We start from the raw sequence: 25,226 nt of genomic DNA on the forward strand, positions 1-25,226 counted from the left end.
GGGGCACAAGATTTTCATGGCTCTACTGAGATCTTTCATTCTGGAAAAAAGCTTTCATTTTTAGTGGTTGACCAAGTTTTTGCTGTTGATAAACTTGGTGTTTTGTAGTTATTTTTCTGCTTTGCTGTTGACCTCTCCTGGTTTTCTGTAATTCCTATTGATATCAGAGTTTTGATTTAAGACGGTTTTTAAATTGCTAGTCATTAACAGGGAAGTATTAATTGCTCCTGTCTTAGAAAAATACAGCTTCTTCATTAACATAATTTTGTGTGTTTAGTCTTAAGGGGGTAAATGTTATAAGGTAGTTTTGCCCTGTTTTACATTTTATCAGTTTTCTGGGAGTCTCCATAAAACCTGTGTCTATTAGGGGATTCTTTGTAGTTTGACTAACTGGCTGTTTTGGACCTAATCCAGTCCCAGCCCCACCTTGGGGTTAGAACAGCAGTAAGAGCCTGAAGAAGTGTCCCTGTGCCTGGTATTTCATCAGATTCCCAACTGCTTGTGGAGTGGTAACAAGCTATGCTAACACAGTATGCCAAGTCACAGCACTGTACTGCACTTCACAGGGTTTTCTCCTGGTGACATTACCTAATTGCTTATCAGTCAGGCTGTCTGTCAGAACCTGGAGCTGTTACATCGTCTTGGAACCAGGATGCTGCTTTGCAGAAGGACTCTTCTGCTAGTGGGAAGTGGCTGAGAACAAGAAAGAGTAAAGGCAGTGTTTATTTGTTGCTAAGGGATTAAAGCAGATTCTGAAGAATGCCAGGCAGCCTCATTATCTAGTATACTTGGAGATGGGTGTTCTAGGGCAGGAAATTACTTGCGGACACACAGGAAGCAGCAGTAAATAACAACATAACTGTTCAGGGTCCAGGTCCTCAGTGTAGCTGCATCTCAGAGTGCAGCTGTGGGTCCTGGATTGGGTTAGGTTTTGTTTTGCTGGTATAGGTATGGGTATCTTGATTTCTTGGTGGTTGTTTTGGGTATAATACAGGCTGGCCTTGAACCTGCAGAGATCTTCCTGCCTCAGCTCCAGTGTTGGAATTACAGGCTGTCACCACTATGCCTGGCTGTTTGTTTCATCCCCGAGCATTTTAGTTTCACCTAAGTGGTCTGATCAGTTTTGGAGGAATTGGTGTTGAAAGAAAGGTACATGTGGAGGGCAGCATAAAGCTGATCTAAGCAAGATCAGTGAACTCCATGGGCTCATGGAAACCGAGCTGTTGCCAACACTGAAGTCTCACTCTGTCACACTTCTCCTGGACTCTGTAGACGTGGTGCCAAAGCAAAATATTAGCTCCATGTGAAAGTCTTTAAGTCTGAGCAAGGCGGGGAGCTCTCTTGAGCTTATTCAAGAGTCCTGCATCCTGCTGACAGCCTGTGCTTACTTCCTCGGGTCACCTGAGGTAGCTGAAGCAGGTGTGAGGCCGCTCATCAGGAGGCTGTGGTCAGGAAAGGCTGAATCTAACTGCAAGCTTGACTTTGCATTTGGGTCCCCTGGTACTTGTTCCAAACCTCACTTTTCAGACACAAATATTATAAGCTTCTGTAAAGACTGGGCTTATATGAGTTAATCATGGAAAAGGCTTCTGCCTCGGTCAGTGATTGGTGATTTTGTAAGTCTTAAGAGGAGCAAAAGCAGGGCTGAAGAGATGGCTCAGAGGTTAAGCGCACTGGCTGCTCTTCCAGAGGTCCTGAGTTAAATTCCCCCAGCAACCACATGATGGCTCACAACCATCTATAATGAGGTCTGGTGCCCTCTTCTGACTTGCAGGCAGAACACTATAAATAATAAATAAACCTTAAAAGGAAAAAAAAGCAAAAGCTAGAGAACAGTGTCCTTGCTTCAAGCTTCAAGACCTCCATCCTAGAAACTTTCTTTACTGTTCTTCAGTGTGAATCAGTATGACACTGTGACAGCTCTGCTGTTTTAACACAGTGACTCTAAAATTAGCTTCCACGAGCCAGCCAGAGATGTTCCATTTTCAGCAATAGTTTTTAACAGAAAAGCGATTTGAATTATTTGTACTTTCGTGGATATGGGTATGATGGGGGGATTTTACTTTCCTGTATTTTGTAGGAAATACAGGAAATAGAGATTGGTGGATCTGCTACAGAAGTGGGAAGGGTGCCTAAATAGGAAAGCCTGTGAGCACCATACACACAGGCTCCCACTTCAGGGCCTTCATTTAAAAGTGAATGGTTAACAGCACAGTTTGGAAATACTGTGTAGTCCCCAGAAATCCCATAAAGGTGAACATAGACACAGACATACATAGACACAGAAGAAGAAAAACTGTTTTTGCGAGAGAAGAAAAAAAAAGATAGTATTTGGAAGTTTCAGGGGGACTGTTTGGGTTTCTGGGGGGGGGGGGGGGGGGTTTGGGATGCATAGGATGAAACGACAAGAGCCTGGTGGGTGCTGCGCCCTATCCCACTGAGCTCCTCCTTCAGGCCTGAGGACAGTTTTCCTCATTTTACTACCAATGTTTTAGATGCAAATAAAGAAAGGTTGGTCGTCCTGATCAATCCAACTTTTTTACCAAAAGATGTCGGGATTACTGTAGCAAGAACACTGAAGGGGTGGACATTATTTTAATGCTGTGCACTTAAAATTATTGTCTATAAGTGCTTGCTTTGCCCTAGAATTTAGTATGTTTCAGTTTGTGACATTTCTTTTGAAGGCTAAACCCTGGGTCTGTGTGAAGGTTGCCAGAGAGGAGCCCAGAAAGAGCTTGCTTGGTTTGCAAGTCAGCAAGTATTCTTCCACTTGTCCTCAAGGCTTTGAAATGTGAAACTGGCGAATCTTTTGTTATATACAAGTGTTTTGTAGGATTTTCTGTTGATTTTTAACAGGAACCAAACTTTCTACAAAAACAGAAATATGGTCTGACTATTCTTAGTTTTAACTTAATTAATCTGTTACATCTTGTAAAATGGCCTACAGAGACATAGAAGTGGAGGAATGCCAGATCAGGAGAGTCACTGCTCTCTCAGCTGCTGACTCGTTACTTTTCTGCTGGTTGGTTATCATAACACATTGTCAGCTGTGAGAATTTTGTTCATTTAATTGCCCCTTAAATTTGTAAAATGTTTCCCAGTTCTGATTACTGCTTTCTGAGTAATTACTGGGAGCAGTTGCCAGCAGTAACTGATTGATATAACTTACCTAGTTATTGTTGACAGTTTGCCTAAACCGTTGCTCCACAGAGAGCTTGTAATTTAAATGATTCAAACCTCTATGATCTTGTCATTAATCAGGGTACTGATGAGAAAAAAATATCATGGGAACCAATTCTATACTATTGTTAGTAAGAAAATTAACAACTTATACACAATTGAGGTCAGACAGTTTAAAACTGGCCATATCCTGTGTTCTCTTCCCTCCAGGTATCTCCAAGCTAGTGTACTCTGTGGAGTGTGCAGGTACTAGGCCCTGCCCTTATCACTGTCAGCAGAGGCAGGGCTCCTTGGAAATGCAGAGTGATGAGGGTTTGAGGTGATTTGGAATGTGACAGCATGACTTCTCAGTTTCACTTGCATTCTCCCCCTTTCTCAGTTTCATCGGGCTGGGGAGAAATGCCCAGTGTCCACACCAAGGCTGAGAACTCATGGGGAGAGCCATCTTCCCCTTCCACCCTGGTCGACAATGGCACAGCAGCATGGGGAAAGCCTCCCAATAGTAGCAGTGGATGGGATCATCCTGCTGAGCCAGTGGTGCCATTTGGAAGAGCCAGCGCTCCTGCTGCTGCCCCAGCCCTGTGCAAACCAGGTAAGCAAGACCATCTGTGCCCAGACAGCAGTTAGGAGACGGTTCATGGGGCTGGGGGATAAACCAACAAGTACAGTTATTTGTTTTGCAAGTAAAAGTCCTGAGTCCAAATCTCCAGCACTTAAATAAGAAGCCAGCCAGGCCACATACCTGTAACTCCAGCATGGCAAAACAGAGACAGGTGCATCCTGGGAGCTCCCTGGCCAGCTAGCATAGCCAAAATGGCTAGCTTCAGATTTATTGGGAGAACATGTCTTAAGGAAATGAGCTAGGAAATGATAGACACCTGACACATTCCTTTGCCCGTCACATGCACAGACATAGGGTGTGAATCCATAGATTTATGTGCATGTAACATACACATACACACACAAAATCATTTATATGTGTTACACACGTGAACAAAGTAAATAAAATACTTTTGAGTATTCTGTTTACAGGGGTATTTTTCAATGAACTTTAGAACATACTTTTTCATTTTTTCTTCCTTCCCTTTCTTCCTTTCTTATTTTAGACAGGGTTTGTATGTGTGTTTGTGTGTGTGCACGCATGCGTATGCACATACCCTATCTGGCCTAGAACTCTGTAGATCAGGCTGGCCTCAAACTCAGAGACCTGCCTGTCTTTGCCTCCTGGGACTTTGCTGGGATTAAAGGCGTGCACCAAAACCCAGTTTAGCATGCTTTTCTTTTAAACACAATTTTTTAATTTAGCTTTTGGAGGGGAGTGATGCTGGAAATTGAAGCTGATACCTTAGCATGCTAAGTGTTAGAATGCTTTTCCTCAGTATCTTTAAACGTACAATTTAAACCTTAAACCAAGACTGTAAAGCAGTATTTGTATTTTTCAAAGAAGAACATGTATTTTGATTAAGTTCCTATGTGCTGGGGCGTGTTAGTGCACACCTTTAATCCTAGCACTCCGGAGGCAGACACAGGAAGATCTCTGTGAGTTCTAGGCCAGCCATAGCTACATATTCAGGCCCTGTCTCAAAATAAAAAAAAATAAAACCCACAGAACATTCGTTTTTATGATATCCAGAATGCTCTAAAATTTGGTACTTTTAAACAACATGACACTCCCAAGTAGAAAATTCCACATTTAACTTCATGTGTTGTATCATAGTTCTAGGCAGACTAAAAAGTACATCGACATTGCAACCGGTCCTGATGAGACCTGATAAGCTAGGGTCAGATGGAAGGGGAGGAGGACCTCCCCTATCAGTGGACTTTGAGAGGGGCAGAGAGGAGATAAGGGAGGGAGGGTGGGATTGGGAGGAAATGAGGGAGGGGCCTACAGCTGGTATACAAAGTAAATAAACTAATTAATATTAAAAATTTTTAAAAAGGTAAATTGTAACTATATGGACATGGAAAAGCTAAAATAAAAATTCTGTAAAAGAAAAAAATGCAAAAACCATGTATAAGGAAGTTAAAATATTAAAAAAAAAAAAAAAAAAGAACCTTATTTCTTACAGCTCTGGAGACTGGGGTACTCCTGAGCATGGCAGCACATCTGGTGAAACCACCACACAGCACCTAAAACTACTATATAAAATCACCAGGCTGAGCCTGGCGTGGTATCATACGCCTTTCATGTCAGCAGAGGCGTGAGGAGTTGACACCAGTCTGGTCTATGCAGTGAGTTCTAGGGCAGCCGTGCAGCTAAGGCTATGTAGTGAAGTCTGAAAAAAAAAAAAAAAAAAACAACACTATTAATAACTATTGTTGGTATTACTACTGCCACCGCCACCACCAGGCTGTTGGCTCAGTGCCAAAGTACTTGACTGGCTTGTCTGGGGTCCTGATAACACAAACACACACAGTCTTAAAAGTTCCTTTCATGTGGTTGGGTAGTTTTGCCTAGCTTGAACAGACTCTACCCAAACTCAGCCCCTAGAACTGCAGATAGTAAATAAAATTTTCTTTAGGCAATACATATAAATTATATATGAAATATAAATTACTTTCTGGTTTCTAATATATCTTAGTCTGAAATCTGAAACATTGTGGTACCAAGCATTATAGTGATAAACCTTCAACCACGTGTAACATCTTCTACCCACCCATGTCAATTCTTTGCACCAAACAAGTTGAGTAAGTGATGGCATTGGTTTCTTCTTGGAATTAGGTTTTGAAACTATAGTAATGGGACATTTCTTGTTTTGCTTTGATCTTGAAAATAAAATTCTGTTTTGGGTATTCATACCTGTACCTAAAAGCACTGAGCAAAGGTGAGCACAGGCTGCAGCCTGATAGTAGAGCAGATTTGCTTAGCGTTTTGTAAGGCCCTGGGTTACAATTCTGTTCTGAAAGAGAACTGTGGTGGGTTATTAATATTATTGATTTACCTTTTAGTTAAGCAGTGGTTATTCCTAAACCTGCTGTATACCCAAATCCTCGCACAGAGACTAGGATTTTTTTAAATTTACCTAGAGTGCAATGCTGGGCAATAGTTACTCCGTCCTAAACCTCCAAGCCCGCATGGTTTCCTACCATTCAGATTTCACCCATTATGCTTGCTTTTAGTCATATCTTAGGTCCGGTTCATCTCCCCTTGTGGTTCCAAGTCCTGTCCTGCCCGATCTCTGCTCTCCTTCCTTCACTTCCCTCTCTTCCCTCCAGACCAGGATATCCCACCCTATTCTCTCCATTGCACAGCATTAGCTGGTTGTTTTATTGACAATACCGAGAACAAATGGTGGCATATTTACACAGACTTGAGACAGGTGATGCTTAGAATAAACATCACAATGCAGTGTCTGATTGAAGCCAGAGAGTGGGGTAAATTGTATACATTCCAAAAGAACATTATACCAACAGAGAACTATTCCATGGTTGCAATTGTTCTGCTTTTGTTATTTGTTGTTAGATGTGTGTCTTAGGCTGTTTGATTGATTAGTTGATTGATTAATTAGTTGATTTATTTGAGGCAGAGTCTCACTATATTGCCCTGGTTGGCCTGGAACTTAATCTGTAGATTGAGCTGGTCTCAAACTCACAGAGCTCCTGCTGTCTCTGCTTCCCAAGAGCTGACATTAAAGTGCTTTGTCCTGAGATCTTAAAGGCAGCTTTCTCCTTTTTTTATTTTTATTTTTATTGTAGACCAGGCTGGCCTCAAATTCACAGAGATCCACCTAAATGCAACATTTTCTATTTTACTGCTTTGCTGAAAGTGGATATATGGTTCATATGGCCACTGTTATGGAAATTCTTATTCCATTCTTGTTAATTTTGGTTAAAAATCTAGAGAAAAAAAATAAATTCAGGATGTCAAAATATGGGTATTGTTTTGAGGCACTCTATTACTGTTAGCTTTTGTTCTCAGACAAAATTGGATACAGAGAAGATTAGCATGGCCCCTGTGCAAGGATGACATGCAAATTCGTGAAGCGTTCCAAATTGTCGGTGTCCTCTTAAAAAAAAAAAAAAAAAGTTAGCCAGGTGTGGTGGTGTACACCTTTAGTCCGAGCACTCAGGAGGCAGAGGCAAGCAGATCTCTCTGTGAGTTTGAGGCCAGCCTGGTCTACAAGGCAAGTTCCAAGGGTAGCCAGGGATGTTATACAAAGAAACCCTGTCTCAAAAAACAAAACAAAAAACCAAAAGATGTGTGTATGTTTAATATGTTCATGAGTTTATATTTATGTTGAATGTATGCCAGATGTATGCAGGTGCCCTCAGAGAGAGAGAGAGAGAGAGAGAGAGAGAGAGAGAGAGATCCTGGAGGTGATTTTAAATTGCAATTGTGAGTTTTGAGCTTGGATTCTGGGAACCAAACTCAGGTCCTCTAGAAGATTAGGAAGTGTTCCTAACTGTTGAGCTTCTCTCCAGCCTTTAACAACCTGCTTCCACGTGAGAAGAAAAACAATGTGGGGTAGCTTTGACACCTAAAAAAAAGACTAGTTTTTTTTTTTGTTTTTTTTTTTTTTTGTTTTTAAGAGGAGAAAGAAAATTCAGTAGTCTCTTTGAGCACCACCCCCCCACCCATCTTGAGTCCACGTTTGAGTGGCATTTTCATGCTGTGAAGAGACTGCTACCTCCCCTGTAATCTCTCAGGACTTCTTTTAGAATACCAGTGTGTCCAAATGATGTGTGGTTTATGGAGGAAGTCTGAAACAGCATAGCTGGAGTTACAAAGGAAAACATTACACATATATCTTATACCTGTCTAAGAGAAAAAAAAATAGCTAAAAGATAATATAGTCTCTGTTTTCCCTACCCCTCTTTTGTTATGGTGACACGGGGTTTCTTCTCAGGAAGGTGAGTCTGACTAGTTCCTGTCTGCTGTCTTCCAGCTTCCAAATCTATGCAAGAAGGCTGGGGCAGTGGTGGGGACGAAATGAACCTGGGCACCAGCCAGTGGGAGGATGAGGACGGAGACATGTGGAATAATGCTGCCTCCCAAGAAAGCAGCTCCTCCTGCTCCTCCTGGGGCAATGCCTCAAAAAAAGGACTTCAGAAGGTAGGTGCTGCTGGGGAGGCCAGGAGGGCTGTCCTGTAGGCTAGGCAGGCCCAGTGCTTGCTGGGAAAGCAGAACTCCCTCTGGTAGTCTTGAGACTCTCATCTCTTCTATGCTACATTGGCAAGATCAAAACTATTTTCAGGACTGGGCATGGTGGTGCATGCCTTTAATCCTAGTACTTGGGAGGCAGAGGCAGGCCGATCTCTTGAGTTTGAGGGTAGCCTGGTCTATAGAGTAAGTTCCAGAACAGCCATGACTACACAGAAACCCAGTCTCGTAAAACAAAAACAAAACTATTTTCATATTAACAAAAATTTGTCTTTTTCACTGAGAGGTGGTGGCACACCCCTTAAGCTCAAGCACTCTGGCAGAGACAGGCAGATCTCTATGAGACTGAGGCCAGCCTGGTCTACAGAGTGAGCTCCAGGATAGCCAAGGCTACATAAAGAAACCCTGTCTTGAAAAATAAAATTCTTTTTCAAGTTTTTTTTGGGGGAGTGAGGTAGTATATGGACTACAACAAAATCATAAAAGCTGTATATAACAGGTAACACCCTAATTAATTAAAGCCAGGAGACTATGAGGGAGTAGTTAGGGGGAATATCATTTACATCATAGAAAAAGCTGATCTCCCTGACATTTAAAAGTATCTAATAGTCCAAAGGAAAATGAGCAAAGAATGTAAAAATGATGAGGTGATCGGAAGAGAATGCAAGCTGCTGTCCAGCATATAAGAGGATGGCCATCCCAATTCTCGGAAGGCCACTTCAACAAAAGGTGAGAGGTACTGTTTTTCATCTCAGACCAGCAGAGATCCAGAAGTTGGCTAATCACCACTAGTAGCTGGGCTGCTCAGTTGTCATGATGAGAGCAGGAAAGTGAATGAAACACAAGCTTGATATGTTCCCTGGGCTGTGGGACATCAGCTCTCACTGCACCTTGCTGGCAGTTGTGCACTAGTGCCTGTTGTCATAGCACTGCCCTTGCCATGGGCATTTGTAATTCTTTAGTAACATTGTTGTCGTCAGACATGAAAATGAGTGTGCTTTAGTGCCTCAACCAGTTAGAATCTATCTATACATCCTTACTGGCCTTAGATGCCTACTGTGAGGAGCGAAACACTTGATCTATTCTTACAAAGATACCAATAAACCATATTGTCTAGTGAAAAGGCAAAGTAGAGAGAACAGTATCGAGCACAGGCCACCAATTTGTAGGAAGATGAAAGGGGAAATCATTGTGTGCACATGCAGCAGCTTCCGTACACTGTGCCACATTTTCTCCCCTCTGGATATAGAGATAAGAATCTTCAAAGAAAGACTTCTTGGAGAGATCAGGATCTGAACAGACGGGATAGTGTGGAGGACTTTTTCACTTTGTCTCTTTTGTAATTTAGAATTATGAATTTATTGTGATTTTTTAAAGTTTTTTTAAAAGCTTTTATTAAGCACCAAGCAGAACCTAAAACTGAAATCAGCCTGTCTGTTGATAAGAAGTAGAAATGATTGCAGACATGAAGAGAAGTTGTTTTGCAGTGAGGCTGGGCGATCCAGCTGCCACAGGACCTGAAACCTGAGAGTAGTAAACAATAGAAATAGGGTCTGGCCCTGGCAGGCCTTCCAGGTGAGCTGCTTGCTAGGGCTCAGAATGCCTCCTGGCATTACAGCAGGCTCGAGGGGGAAAAGTGTGTGGTGCACAGCTGTAATCCCATGCTTGGGCAGTGAAGACTGAAGGATCAGGAGTTCAGATTCATCCTCAGCTATAAAGCAAGTTTAAAACCAGCCTAGGCTACTTGAGTCCCTGTCTCAACAGGAAGAGAGGGAGGGAAGAAAACAGGGAAAGGAAATGAGGAAAGAGGAAAGCAAACATGCTGAAGAGAATTCTTCAAAAGAAGAGTGGGGTTTTTAGTGTGGTTTTTGTTTGGTCTTAGATGCCTGGTTCTTGTGGCACCCTTTGTGCCCCTGCCCCTGGGCTGTCCTTTGTCTGTGGTTGCCTTTCTCCTCTCTTTAACATCTTCCTTCATGTTCCTTTCCTCTCACCTAAGGCCAGAGTATGGATAAGGACAGAGAGCTAGTAAAAGCAACAGGCTTACTCTAACTCTCCCATGTGGCTCTTTTACCTCATTGGAACAAGACAGCTGCATTTTGTCATTGTTGAAAATAAAGCTTATACAGGGCAAGACCCATTGTCTTTGGTAAACGCCAGTGCTGAGCTTCAGAGGCATTCCTTGTGACCCACGGATATAATAGATACTGTGATGACACAAGTAACTGTATAAAAAGAGAAACCATAAATGACACACATTAACCAGCCTGCAAATGTATCCACAGTGTTACCTACCAGATAATGTGGGCCTTGGAGGAACAGCACAGTTGAGTGTTAATTCACTGATTCTATAGTTGCAGTCACTGAGCTTGTCCTATCACCCTTTTCTTTCTCTCTTTCTTTTCTTTCTCTCTTTCTTTCTTTCTTTCTTTCTTTCTTTCTTTCTTTCTTTCTTTCTTTCTTTCTTTCTTTCGAGTATGGGTGTTTGCACGCATACTCATTTCTAACTGCTTCTAACTGCTGAGCCATCTCTCTGGTTCATTTCTGTTTTGTTTTTGAATTGTTTTTTGTTTGTTTGTTTATTTTTTTGAGACAGGTTTTCTCTGTGTAGCCCTGGCTATCCTGGAACTTGCTCTGTAAACTAGGCTGGCCTTGAACTCAGAGACTCTTCCTGCTTGTGCCTCCTGAGTGCTGGGATTAAAGACATGCGTCACTACCACCAGGTGCTGGCGCCTATTTCTAAGACACGTTAAAAGTAACTCCTGGCCCATTCTGTTCCAGGGCATGAAGACACCTGGCAAGCAGGATGAGGCCTGGATCATGAGCCGGCTGATCAAACAACTCACAGACATGGGCTTCCCGGTAACTGGCATCCTGATGTTCCTGCCCCACTATTCACATGGACAACCCAAAAACACTCCCTCGCCAGTCTGCTGTGTGATGAGGCAGGGATGCTTTGCGGATGAAGTCACTATCTAATTCTTTGTTGAGTTCCCTTTGGCCTGGTCCTTAAGTACAGCAAAGAATCACTCAATTCCATTAAGAATGCCTTTTCCTAAATAAAAGACTATGTATGACTTGTAATTTCCATAGACTTAGACAATTTCATATTTCCTTATGATTTATAATTAATTACAAGTGAGTTTCATTTCTTATGTAGTTAAGTGAAAAGATCCAGCAAGAAGCTGAGTACAGTTAAGCATCACAGCTCCCTACAGCAGCCTACCAAGTCGGATGACTCCCAGGTTCAAAGCTCAGGTGTCCCAGATGTCCCCTGAAGATGCACCTCAGCCTCTCAGTTCTCAGGTCAGGTGATAGCAGCCAGAGAGCAGACTAGGCTCTTCACAACTCCCTGCCAAGTCCTTGCTCCTGTGTGCATCTATCACTCAGTCACTGTATATGTGCCTAAAACAGACAAGGTCCGGAATGGCCTCGCACCTGGTACTGTGTAAGCTAAGCAGACCACTACCCTATGGAACCTCTCCCTAGAAGGTCCGGAAAATATTGTAGTGGGCATCATCACAGTATGCTCCACCCCCAACAGCTTTGGTTTTCTTTTCCTTTTTTTTTTTTTTTTTAAATTTGTTTCAGATATTTAACTTATTTTTAAATTTATGTACATGTGTGTGAGCCTATATGAGTTTATGAGCCTACAAAGACCAGAAATGGATGCGGGATCACCTGGAACTGGAATTACATATGGCTGTGAGCCACATTGTGGGTGTTGGAAACTGAACCCAAGTCCTCTGCAAAAGCAGTAAGCTCTCTTAACCTCTGAGCCATATCTCCAGCCCTTATTTTTATTTTTTGATTGATTAATTTGTTTATGTATGTGGTATTTGTCTGCTTTATATCTGTATCCCAGACGTGTGTGTGTCTGCTGCCTTCGGAGTTCAGAAGGTCTTCTTAACCTGGAGTCACATACTGTTGTGAGCTACCATGTGGGGGCTGGGAATCTACCCCAGGTCCTCTTGAAGAGCAGCCATGCTCTCGTGTGTATGCATGTGTGTGGGGGTTGTATGTATGAATGTGGTGCCTGCAGAGGCCAGAGAACAACATGTCAGCTTTCTTGGGATTGCAGTTGCTACAGGCATTTGTAAGCCACCAAGTGTGATGCTGGGAACTGAACTATGCTCCTTTGCGGGAATGGTTGTAGCTGTTACCTGCTGAGCCATTTCTCCAGCCCCTAGCAAGCAACTTTGATTTTCTTCAGAAGTTAGTCTGTTGACAGTTACCAGCATGAATCTGATCTGATTCTTTTTTTCTTTCTTGGGAGAAAGTTTAAATGATAGAGGCTGGCATCAACAAAAGATTGATGTTCCATATGTCCTGACACTCAGAGGCAGATAAGACAGGGACCTGCATGTGGAGAGTCCACCCCTCTGCAGCTCTTCAGAATTGTCACTGCTCAGTGCTGTACAGAAAGCAGTGTCGGGTGCTTACAGGCTTCCTGGAATCCCATGCATTTCTAGGATTTTAAGTACAAGTTTTCTTCCTTTTTGAGACAAGATGTCACTGTGTAGAGACATTAGGTCTCAAATGCATAGAGAGCTGTCTGCTGAGATGAGCTGCAGTGTCCAGCTAAATACAAGTTCTTGACTCTCCCTTCTAGGGACAGTACAATAATTTTTAGTTAGCTACAAGTGTTTTCTGTCTACACGATATCATCTCTATAGCACTCAAAAGGCAAAGGCACGGTCTACATATAGATGAGCCACCACGCCTGGTGAAACCTTGTCTTTAAGATAAAAAGACACTGTCTGACCTCAACAAAAGAAGAAAACGTTTCCAGTTCAAAAAACTAATACTAGTAGCCGCTTCCTCTGCTGGAGTGCTGAGATGTTCAGGAATTACTCTGGTTGTCTGTCTCTGTGCGCTGCTAATAAGAGGTCTGCTTTGTCTCTCCCACCCCCAGAGAGAGCCAGCTGAAGAGGCCTTGAAGAGCAACAGTATGAACCTTGACCAGGCCATGAGTAAGTGATAGGGCATCTGTTCCCAGGTGTCTCTGGGGAAGTTTTGCTTTGTAGAACCATTTGCTTATAGTCATTGTTAAACTTGGAGGAGGATAAACAAATCAGGCTCAGGAAAAGAGCAACCACAGGACACACCAATCATACGGCAAGTTGCCTTTTGTTCCTTTTTTTTGCTAGTACTTCAACAAATAAATGGGTTGTGTTTAGCTCTTCTTGTTGTTCTGGCAAAAACAACTTAAAGGCAAGAATTATTTCTTTTGGCTGACAGTTTCAGAAAATTCAGTCCATAGTCATTGACCCTTTGCACTTGGGCAAGAACCTCCTGATGACAAGAACATGTGGTGAACAATCTTCTTCAATTCCTATAGAGAAATACAGGAAGAGATTTGGGAAAAATATGGCCCCAAGGACACACACACACTAGTGACCTGCTTTCCCCACTAGGCCCCGTCTATTTTACTGTCTTCTAGTAATGTTGTCATATTATGAATTCATAGAGGAAGTAATGTATTCCTCATCTTAGATTGTGTCTGAGACCACTCTCAGGCACACACAGAGATTTGCTGTTCTAACGTAGGCTTTTCAGTCCAGTACAGTTGACAGATAAGATTAACATTGTTCATCTGCATTGTGTAGTGCTAACATCCCAGGCCCGACAGAGCGCGCCCATCCATTCTTGACCTGCAACAGTCTGGCAGACACAGTGCCAGAAGTATCAGGGAACAAGTAACAAGTTCTTGAGCTACCAAAAAATTATTTTTGTAACAATTTTCTGTAAATTGTAGTTTACAATGACAATTTTAGCTGGGTGTGGAAGAGTATGTCTTTAATCCCAACACTCAGGATACAGAAGCAAGCAGATCTCTGTGGAGGCCATCCATTTTCTAAAGCCAGTACTAGCATTACCTTAACCAATACAGAGCTCTCTTCTGGGCTGACCCTATGGAGGCCCCCACAAGCCTGTTAACCACACATATCCTTATTGTATGTGTTTCAGAACACTTTAACATGTTTTTGTAATAAAATGTGAATTAGTCAGGACATAGTGTCTTCTGACAGGGGGTAATGTGGTTGCAATTTTTTTGTACCCAGATTCCCAGCTGTACTGTCCATCATGCATATTTTAATTGTGTATGTGCATGAAGTATGTGTAGGCACATGTGTGGGGGTCAGAGGACAACTCCTGTGGAGTTAGGTTTCAGCTTCAACTTTTACTTGGATTCTGGGGGTCAGACTGAGGTTACCAAACGTGCAGAGTGAACACCTTTATTGCTGAGCCGCACTGCAGTGTCAGTGCGCCTGCTTGTGTACCTGTCGGTAGCTCTAGTCAGCACCTTGGGAGCAGCTTCACCAGTGAGATCCTTTCCTCCTTGATTTCTCTGCTGGGATTTGCTAGTACCAACTCACAAGCCACAGTGATGCAGCTCACACCTGAAAGAAAATGACCTGGCACTGCAAGGCACAGCCAGCTTTCTTGCAGTAAGAATGCCACATAGCACTACATTAGGGGCCATTTTTAACACCATAATCAACAGAAACCACACAGCTCTGGAGAATGTAGCACTAAAGGCACCACAGACCCTTTTCATTGTACAGTCTAGTAAGAATGCAGAACACTGCTTTGTCTGACGTGAATTGCACATTTGTTGGCAAAAGTGTTTTTACTAACTTACAGGGGTCCACAAGTGACAAGCTCGGGGGCCACATGAACGAGTACAGAATCTGTGTATGATGGGAACAGACAATAGTATGTTATGTAAAAATGCCAACACATGCTGTGCATACTGCAAGGCAGGGAAAACAAGAAGGTTGAAGCAGTGATGTCCAACTGCTTAGACTTTTGTAGTACAATTAAAGTAACCCAGACACAGCTCACTAGGCCAAAAGCTTCCCCCAACAGGCAGTGAATGGACTGGCCATGAGTGGGGAGTTTTCTCAGGCCACGTCATTGGAAAGACCTTAGGATGGTGGCTTGGAGGAGGAAAGCAAGTGCATGAAGACCTGGGGAGCAGAGGAGTTCATCCCAGGGGAGAGGATGATAGATGGCTGAGCTCCCTAGGGGCTAGCAGAGAGCAGTGTGGCCATAATGGACAGGAGCAGCTTAAGCAGGGGCCCATCATAGGTGTGCAGGCAGGTCCTGGGGCGGGGGAGCAGCTCAGGCTCATGATGCCCCTGCTCCTTGCTAGCAGCCAGCTGACATCCTTCTTCCCGAGGCCATTGCTACCACCTATTCTGTGCTCATTTGTTTTCAGTGTTGCTCAATATGTTGTCCCCCAGGTGCTCTGCTGGAAAAGAAGGTGGACATGGACAAACGTGGACTGGGAATGACCGACTACAATGGAATGGTCACCAAACCCCTCGGCTGCCGCCCACCAATCTCCAAAGAGTCTTCCATGGACCGCCCCACCTTCCTTGACAAGGTAGGGATCTAGGCAGCTATCTTAGTTCTGCCTCCAACAAAAAGACTTTTTATTTGAGCTGCGTCCTTAATGTAAGTCAGATGCAAAGTTTTGAGGTTAAGTGATTTTTACCACTATTTCCCTAACGTGTAAGAATGTTTAATTAAAAAAAGTTTACCTCAGAGGTACTGTTGCATGCATCACATACAGTATCACAAGGAGTGAAAAGTGCTGGAATTGAGCACTGACTCCCTGTTAGTATGTGAACTTGACAGTTTTTCTGCTCAGCTATACAGTGAGCCAGAGTCAACACATTTTTCTCTCTTGCTTGGAATACTCTGTTCTTCCCATTGGAAATGATACATAGCAGCTTTAACCTTAGAAAAAGAGTGGTAAGCTGGGTGGTGGTGGTGCACACCTTTAATCCCAGCACTTGGTAGGCAGAGGCAGGCGGATTCTGAATTCGAGGCCAGCCTGGTCTACGGAGTGGGTTCCAAGACACCCCAGGGCTACACAGAGAAACCGTCTCAAAAAAAAAAAGAATGGTGGGGTTCAGCACTTATGTCTAGCTGGCCCTTCTTGTCAGTGGCCACATTCAGTACCTGTGAGAATCTCCCTACATGCGTTAAGTCCAGTCAAAGCTCTGTCCTCCATTAGTGTTTCATAGGAGGGTATCCCTTCATCAGAGTGGTGGAACTCTAAAAGGAGAAAACATCATATTAATTCAACTTCGGTACTGAAAATAAAACTGAAGCAAGAAAAGACAAATAAAAAAAATTAAAAAAAAAAAAAAAAGGAAAGGTAACACTAACCTGTAGTTCCCAGCTTCTCAAGAAACTGAGGCAGGGAAATCTGAAGTTCAACAGCCACCTTATACTATGAACAAGACCCTGCCTCCAAGTAAAGGGAAAATTTCTGGGGATGTTAGCTAAGTGGTGGATTCCTTGCCTTCCATGCCCTGGAGCCCAGACTCCATCCAAGTTCTGTTCCTGGAAGGGCCCCCGACACCTCAACAGGACGTGCTGCTCCCAGAGTCTCCTCATCTTCTGCACAGACAGACTAGCTGTGGCTTGTGTCAGGAGTACATTTCCATTAAAAATGATTTCTCTCAAGTTCCCCATGAGCATTATTCGCCTTCCACAGCCTCGAGTTCAGGGTTCTAGTTCTTCACTTTTGTTTGCTGAATCTGGAAGTGCAGTTAGGAAGTGCAGAGGGGGCTCTCTGTAAAGTGTGGAATGACCTGCTATAGGTTGTGCTGCTAGAAAAGAGGCTAGATTTGCAGAGCCTGGCACTTCGTGGAACCTCAGTACAACTGAAGTCAGTTGCATTTTCTTTTTACATACTCCCTAAGTAAGCGAAGGTGGAAGCTGGACTCCCTAAGGAATGGTGCTCTTGGAATCTGCAGACTAGACTTGCTGCTGTGTCTGTCCCTTCCCCACACCAGCCAGGCCAGGGCAGTAGAGTGGGGAGAATGCTAGAAACTGAAGTATGTGCTTGTCAGTGTCTTAACAAAAGCAGCATCTTAATCCTGTTTCTCTCTTTCTTTTTTCCTCTTCCTTTTGCCCATGCCCTCCATTCCCTCATTATCCACACATTTTTTTTTTTTTATCGTTCAATTTTTTAATCCATCCATCTCCCTGCCCCCCCACTGTTTCCGTGGGAAACTGTTTGGTGCTCTGTGTGCTGGCGGACACTGCACACAGCTCACCCTTTCTTTCTCCAATCAGGATGGCGGCCTCGTGGAAGAGCCCACGACTTCACCGTTTTTGCCTTCCCCAAGCCTGAAGCTCCCCCTTTCCAACAGTGCACTCCCCAATCAGGCCCTGGGTGGGATTGCCTCAGGGCTGGGCATGCAAAACTTGAACTCTTCTAGACAGGTAAGGCTGTTGGGAAACAGCAGGCAGTGGCCTGCATTTGTTCTCATGACTTTTCATACCCTTAGACAATAAACTACTATTTCAGTTGATACTGTGATCTTAGAATATAAGGGAATATGCAAAGCTACTGAAATGCTCTCAGGACTCCCCTTGAAGTGTTCATGGAAGCTCAAAACTGAGTGACAGTTCTTGACACTTAGCCGCACTATAGCATTGTTTCTACACTGAACAAAAGTGGCGTATATTTGCTCTCTTCTCTGCACTCCATACTGACTTGCTGTGATTGAAGTGCTGGGGTGTTAGTAACAGGTCTTCACCATGGGGTCCCTCTCCCCAGAAACAGAAGGGACTTCTATGAAATTTGCAGAGCCTCTTGCTGCTTCACCCTTTCATGTTCTGTATGAGAGGTCCCAGGAAAGAAACTCAGAGACCTGAGAGCCTGTGAAGAGACTGAATGGTCCCTAGAGTGCCTGTGGTCCCTACAGGATTGTTGTGGACCTGTTGGCTCTTAGCAGCTCCTTGGTGAAGTTTAGCAGCAAGTTTAAACTCTACTGTGTCAGCGGCACAGCATAGACTTACTTAGCAGGCTCTGCTGTTCATTGCCTCTCAATTTTCCAACAGAGATAGGCATTGTGCTCCAACCTGTCAGCCAGCTGGCTTGGGCCAGTGTGGAGAACACACCCAAGCATAGTGCTATGTTGGACACCAGGTTAACTGATCGGACTTTGCTGACTGATTCAGCCTCGGGGTTTGTTGGAGTAACTGCCGAATTTCCCACTACACTATGACTTTTCTGCCTGCTCACCAGTGATCACCACACGCTCTCTCTGCCTGACTGCACACAGCCTTTGGGGAAGGAAATGTGTCACCCAGACCATAGGGTTTTTTGTTTGTTAGTTTTAAACCAAGGAGGTCATTTTTCTAAAAGATTTATTTATTGATACACATGAGCAATCTATCTGCATGTATGCCTACATGACAGAAGAGGGCATCAGATCACATAGATAGATGTGAGCCACCATGTGGTTGCTGAAAATTGAACTCAGGACCTCTGAAGAGCAGAACAGTGTTCTTAACTGCTGAGCCATCTCTCCGGCCCCCCAGACCATATCTTATTACTGTTATTTTTTTAAACATTCTTAATTATCTCTTTAACTGTGGCAGCCTTGTTTGGGGACACTTTAAAACCCACTGTTAATGTGTGTGTCCTGTGATTTAAAATCATAGGCAGCTCCCTAAGCTGACTTCTCCATCCTCCATAACCTGTAGAAACAGCGTTCATCCAAAGTGCACTTAGGGACCAGGTTGAAGGGGCAGGAAACAAAAGAAACCTTGACATTCATAGTAGGAAACCTATCACTTCACCCTTCCCCGGCCTGCCTCCCCCACCTCCTAACAGCTGTTCTGTCTCCTACAGATCCCGAGTGGCAATCTGGGTGTGTTTGGCAATAGCGGAGCAGCACAAGCCAGGACCATGCAGCAGCCGCCAGTGCAGCCTCTTAATTCCTCCCAGCCCAGCCTCCGCGCTCAAGTGCCTCAGTTTCTATCCCCTCAGGTCTGACCCAATAAGCCTTACACACTGCTTGATATGGTGTTTATCTAGATCTGGCTTGAGGAAATTACTGTGATAAACCTGATAGTATTCCTAGGTTATTGAGAATGAAAACAAGTGATTGCTATTGATACAGAACATTAAGAAGGCCATCAGGACAAGTGATACTTTAGTGAGACAGCAGTTGGAATTGTATGTAAGAGAGAGAGTGGGTGTAGGTGTGGGTATGCTCGTGCTTGTGTGTGTACCAGGCATGATGGCACATGCCTTTAATTTCAGCAATGGAGAGGCAGCTGATCTTTTTTGCCTGGTAAGATTTTTTTTTTTTTGGGGGGGGGGGGGGGTTTTTTTTTTTTTTTTTTTTTTTTTTGTTTTTTGGGGGGGGGGGTGTTTTACTGTTGTTTATGTCCTAGTTAGGGTTATCATTGCTGTTATGAAACATGATGACCAAAGACAAGTTGGGGGAAAAAGGGTCTATTTGGCTTTTGCTTCCAAATCACTGTTGATCATTAAAAGAAAATAAGACAGGACCCTGGAGACAGGAGCTGATGCAGAGGCCACGGAGGGTGCTGCTTACTGTCTGTTCCCTGTGGCATGTTCAGCCTGCTCATGAAGGACCACCAGCCCAGGGCTGACCCCACCCACAGTGAGTTGAGTCCTCCATCCCCACCAATCACTAACTTAGAAAATGCCCTCCAGTCTTGTCAACATGGAGGCTTTTTTTTTTTTTTTTCTCAACTCAGTCTCCTTCCTCTCTGATGGACTCTAGCTTGTATCAAGTTGACATGAAACTAGACAGCACTGTGTGTGTGTTTGTTCCTTTTTGAAAACCAGGCGTGGTCTTTGTAGACCAGGCTGGTCTGACAGAGATCCATCTGCTTCTGCCTCCACCTTCCAAGTGCTGGGATTAATGATGTGCATCAGGAATTTTGAGATAAGTGTGTGTGTTTTGGATTACATTATTTCCTCTCTTCACTTTCCTCCCTCCACCCTTGCTCTCATTCACATGTATGGCCTCTTAGTAGTAGGAGGGTCTCTGTGAATTCAAGACCAGCCAGGAGCAAGATCCTGTTTAAAAAAAAAAAAAATCACACAAATTTTTGGCCTCTTTTTCTTTGTTGTTGTTATTGGTTGGTGGTTGTGTGTGTGTGTGTGTGTGTATGTGTGTGTGTGTGTAAAATCTTAAATATATATAACTATAACCTGCTCATTTTCTATAATGTTACTTGTGTGTGTGTTTTCAAGACTAACCATTTGGTATTGTATAACTAATTGTTGTATCTTTCCCTGGGGAAAACTTTTTCTTCTACTCTCAGCATTCCTTGTCTGTAGTTCTTTGTCTAAAGCTGAAGCCTTATGATCTTTCCCTTTGCACAGCAGCATGTCTGTTGTCCTTGTTCATATGTAGGCAGCCATGTTGATGAGGCTGCACGTGTGCAGTTGCTCTGACACTCTCAGAGACAGCCTCACACTGACACCAAACTTCTTGTTTGTCTGGCTCTTTCAACCTCCAGCCTCCTTCTGCAGTGATCCCTGAGCCCTAGGCTCAGGAGGTACATTGCAGACATAGTAGTTGGGACTGTATTCCACAGTTTGAGTTTTGATCCATTGTGCTTTTCTGTAATGGTCTTGAGTCTGTTGAAAAGAGACAGTCCACTGATGAGGGGTGAGGACTACACGCACTTGTGGTATATGGGCAAATGTCTCTAGTTAGGGATTATGCTGATTTAGTAAAGTGTAGGTTGTAGGTGCTCCAAGATCCATGACTTCACTAGTTCCAGGTGTTAGGCTGCAGGTTTGGAGAAAAAGTCAAGGGGTTCCTGCCCTTCCCTTTTGACCAGTAGCCCACACTTGCAAAAGCTTTTTCAAGACACTGGACAAAGCCAGCTCCTAGCTCCAGCTTCCAAAGTGACCTCTGGACCCAAGACCTACCTACAGGACCCTAAACTTACCAAATAAAGCTATAACCCCAGTACCTCACCATCACATTGTCACTCCCTCCCTCTCCCCTTTAAGAAGCTCCTACCCCAGCCCAGTCTTTCGACTTCACAGGCCCTCCTGTGAGGTTAGTGAACTCTCTGAGATCTGCCCTCAGTAAACCTACCTTTTTTACTCTGAATTTGACTCAGTTAAATTCATTATGTTGGTGGAGAGGCCATTTACTGGGTAATTGGCTAGTTTCCAGTACCAGGCACAATTTTTCTCTTGTTGAATGGGCCTTAAGTACAAGTAGAGATTTGTTGGTGTCCACCAAGGTATGTGTGCCACTGCTGTACCCTTAGGACTATCATGGCATTCTGAAGACTGATAGAGATTTTTTTTTTTTTTATGTGCATTGGTGTTTTGCCCACTTGCATGTCTGTATATGAGGGTGTCAGATCTTGGAGTTGTAGACAGTTGTGATCTGCCATATGGGTACTGGAAACTGAACCCAGGCCCTCTGTAAGAGCAGTCAGTGCTCTTAACCTCTGAGCCATCTCTCCAGCCCCCTGATAGAGAGTCTTAAAGGTTGAGCAGAAGTAAAGAAAGTAGCACTAGATCTATCATCTTTTTTCACATTGGCACTGTTTACTTTTAGAATAATAATTTTAGCCTTTGGGTTATTTTTAATTACTTAATGCTCTTTTTGTTTTTGTTTGTTATGACAGGGTTTTTCTGTGTATCTCTGGCTGTCCTGGAACTCTCTCTGTAGACCTGAATGGCCTTGAACCCACAGAGAGTTCACAGGAGTGAACTCCACCTGCCTCTGCCTCCCACAGAATGACATTCTTTATCCCTCATTAAGAAAATTAGTAATCAGTTAGTTCATATTGATAATGTCTTGACCTGAGGTAACCAGTACTCTAGTCAATGTGTAATCATGGGCTCCTGCCTGGAAAGAGTAAGAGTGTCCTGAAGCCCCACCTTACTATTACTCTGCTGACAGAGACAAGCTACTTTTATAAGACCACTATTACCAAGATGATACTTGGGATTTCTGAAGAACTCTATTTGTTTTAAAAGAGAGCATGCTAGTCCTTCAACTACCATCACTTGTAACGTTAAATTTAAATTGCTGTGCACTTTGTTGAAATGAATAATGAGTAGCTTGTAGTTCTTAAGGCTGCAAGTCCAAGAGCAAGGATCCAGAGGATTTGGTACATGTGGAGGGCTTATACATCCTAAAGGGCAACTTCTATACATCCAGAGGGTTGAGCAAAGCAGCAAGCTTCCCTGGGCATCATTGTTAATGGCACTAATCCCACTCAGGACAGAGCCCTCATAACCTAGTCACCTTCCCCAAATTCCCACCTCTGGTTAGTTAGTTACTTAGTTAGTTAGTTTTAGGTATATGAGTGTTTTGCCTGCATGTGTACATGTGTACCATGTGTGTGCCTGATACAAAAAGAGGTCAGAAGAAGGTATCTAAAGCCTAGGAACTTGAGTTACTTACAGATAGTTGTAAGCTACCCTGTGGCTACTGAGACTGCAAGAGCAAAAGTTACTTTAAACCACTGAGCCATCTCTCCATCCCCTGCCAAGATTTCCACTTCTTCTGACTACCACATTTGTGAGTGTTTCAGCATAGGGATATGGGGAACATATATCCTGTTCCTAGCACATAGAAAGACGGTGTTGACATGTGAGAAACAATAGGTCTACACAGTGAGTTGAGATGGCTGGATCTTGGTAGAAAAATAGTTAAATGTATTAGGATGTAGAGACTCCTGTGGAGACTATCTGGGGCCTATATAAAATAATGTACCTTCCTCCTGCTAAGGCAGCAGTTAGCTGGATTAATATCTTGTCTCCTGCAGACCTTAGAGTTTCCCTTTAGCAGGACATAAAGTTACCTCTGATAAACAAGCCATGGAAAGCAAATATACAGCTAAAGTACTTAAAAGAAGAAATCTTCTAGAAACTGCCTTGGCATTGGACGCTCTTGCCTGTAATCCCAGAATTCAGCAGGTAAAGGCAAAAGGATCAGGAGGAGTTCAAGGCCACACACTACATAGCCTGAACTACGTAAGATCCTGTCTAAGAAAGAAAAAAAAAAATTATCTGTTTATCAAGACAGGATTTCTCCATATAGATCTGAATGTCCTGGAACTCACTCAGCAAACCTGGCTGGCCTCGAACTCACATATCTGCCTTCCTCTGCCTCCCTAATTCTGGAATTAAAGGCATGTGACACCACACCCAACTGAAAAAATACAGTAGTTTAAAAAGAGTTTCTGTCTTCCATATTCTGACCATGTTAATTGCTAATGTTTAAATGTCCATAAAATATTCTAATGGCCTCTCAAGTTCAGCTGTCAATTAAGTAAAATTGTTAGTTAACCAGTTTGAGTACAGAAACAAAGCTACACAGACAAGTGTTTCCATAGAGATGGTGGTTAATAATATGTTTTCTATTCAATAGGTTCAAGCACAGCTTTTGCAGTTTGCAGCAAAAAACATTGGTCTCAGCCCTGCACTATTAACCTCGCCAATTAACCCTCAGCATATGACGATGTTGAACCAGCTCTATCAGCTGCAGCTGGTAAGTGGAATGGTTGCAGTCTAAAGTTAAGACCTCATCTCAGCAGATAGGAGAAGCTGCTGTCACAGTTTTCCACATCAAACTATGTCTTGTGACTGTTGATGAATTAGGAAGGGTTTTGCCCAAGGATATTGTTTCTAAGCTCTGCAGATGTCTTAGCCCCTTCCTGTTCATGGTCTCACAGATCTATAACCTGTCCCTTTGATCTCTCAGAGTTTCTCCTCTGAGCCACAGGACACAAAACACCACATGGGTGAGTATTTTCTCACTTCTCCCAAGCGTGGTATATATAATACTGTCGTGGGTCATAGACGAGAAAAGTTGCTGCCATGCCAGAAGCATTTACTTTGGCCTCTTTCAAACTTAGCCAACACAGAGCCTGAGTCAGAGAACAGCCGCATGACCTGGGAGTTCTCAAAAGCTGTGTAATTTAACATACAGGAATTCTTAATTCTCAAGTTTCTACTATTAAATGGCGGTCATTGTTTCCCTGCCACATAGTGGATTCATCTCTACTCAAGCACCAGTGTGCCATTCCTTCTTCAGTATCTGCTCATCTGATCTGTATACAAGTCTTTTTTTTTTTTTATTTAATTTAATTTTTTTTTATTAGTTACATTCTATTAACTCTGTATCCGAGCTATATCCCACTTCCTTATTCTCTCCCAATCCCACCTTCCCTCCCTCATTTCCTCCCTGCCCCTTTCCAAGTCCACTTATTGGGGAGGACCTCCTCCCCTTTCATCTGACCCTGTTTTATCAGGTATCTTCAGGACTGACTGCAAAGTCCTCCTCTGTGGCCTAGCAGGACTGCTGCTCCCTTGGGGGATGGGGAGGTCAAAGAGCCTGCCATTGAGTTCCTGTCAGAAACAGTTCCTGTTCCCCTTACTATGGGAAACCAATTGGTTACAGAGCTACCACGGGCTTCATCCGAGCAAAGGTTCTAGGTTATATCCATACATGGTCCTTGGTGGAGTGTCAGTCTCAGAATAGACCCCTGTGCCCAGATATATTTGGTCCTTGTGGAGCTCCTATCCTTTCCATGTCATGCTAACTCCCCTTCTGCTGAAGGTTTGATTATGAGTCTTAGTATCTGTTTTGAAACACTGCTAGGTAGAGTCTTTCAAATGCCTTCTGCGGTAGACTCCTGTCATACGTCCAATGCTGTATACAAGTCTTAACCTTGGAACTTTGTTGCCTGGAAAATGAGTTGAAGGAAGCAAAAGAAATGAGGAAGGCCAGGCATGAGGCTACCCAAAGACCTTTGCTTCTAAAAAGCATCCCTGGCACCAGTTGTTTTTTAGGCACATGTCTAGGAAATGCAAGAGTCTGACATTCAAGGGAGCAGGACAAAGCAAGTGTCCCAGAGATAGGTGTGTCCTTGCTAACCTCAGGGGCACAGGCCTCTGGACTTAGGCAGCTTGTGGCCTCACCCTCAGGCTGTCTCTAGACTCCTAACTAGGGAGTCACATGCTTATGGCCCTGCAGAGAGGCCTCCCTGAAGTGGGCAACACACTTAGGAAGTCAGTCCTGGACTGACAACAATAGCAGGAGGTGAGTGCACCCAGGACTGGAAGCTGCACAGTTTATGTCTGGTTGATGCTACAGAGCTTGCTGCACTGTCA

General features: G+C 43.5%; 1 protein-coding gene and 1 pseudogene across 4 annotated transcripts in view; both read left to right on the top strand.

Annotated features, from left to right (window-relative positions):
* The window catches only part of Tnrc6c (trinucleotide repeat containing adaptor 6C), a 114,397-nt gene that overhangs the window by 70,440 nt on the left and 18,731 nt on the right, over positions 1–25,226 (top strand). For 3 of the 4 annotated variants that reach the window (XM_055592378.1, XM_055592381.1, XM_055592382.1), the window contains exons 6-13: positions 3,560–3,772; positions 8,067–8,233; positions 11,060–11,140; positions 13,194–13,251; positions 15,529–15,671; positions 17,354–17,527; positions 18,945–19,082; positions 23,482–23,601. In XM_055592378.1, coding sequence (XP_055448353.1) covers positions 3,560–3,772; positions 8,067–8,233; positions 11,060–11,140; positions 13,194–13,251; positions 15,529–15,671; positions 17,354–17,527; positions 18,945–19,082; positions 23,482–23,601 — 1,094 coding nt within the window. The remainder of the gene's footprint in view (positions 1–3,559; positions 3,773–8,066; positions 8,234–11,059; positions 11,141–13,193; positions 13,252–15,528; positions 15,672–17,353; positions 17,528–18,944; positions 19,083–23,481; positions 23,602–25,226) is intronic. The other variant, XM_055592380.1, reaches the window with a different exon arrangement.
* LOC129665834 (U6 spliceosomal RNA) lies at positions 7,078–7,178 on the top strand (annotated as a pseudogene).

This window comes from Psammomys obesus, unplaced genomic scaffold, assembly GCF_907164565.1.
Source record: "Psammomys obesus unplaced genomic scaffold, mPsaObe1.curated_primary_1811, whole genome shotgun sequence".
NCBI classification, from domain to species: domain Eukaryota; kingdom Metazoa; phylum Chordata; class Mammalia; order Rodentia; family Muridae; genus Psammomys; species Psammomys obesus.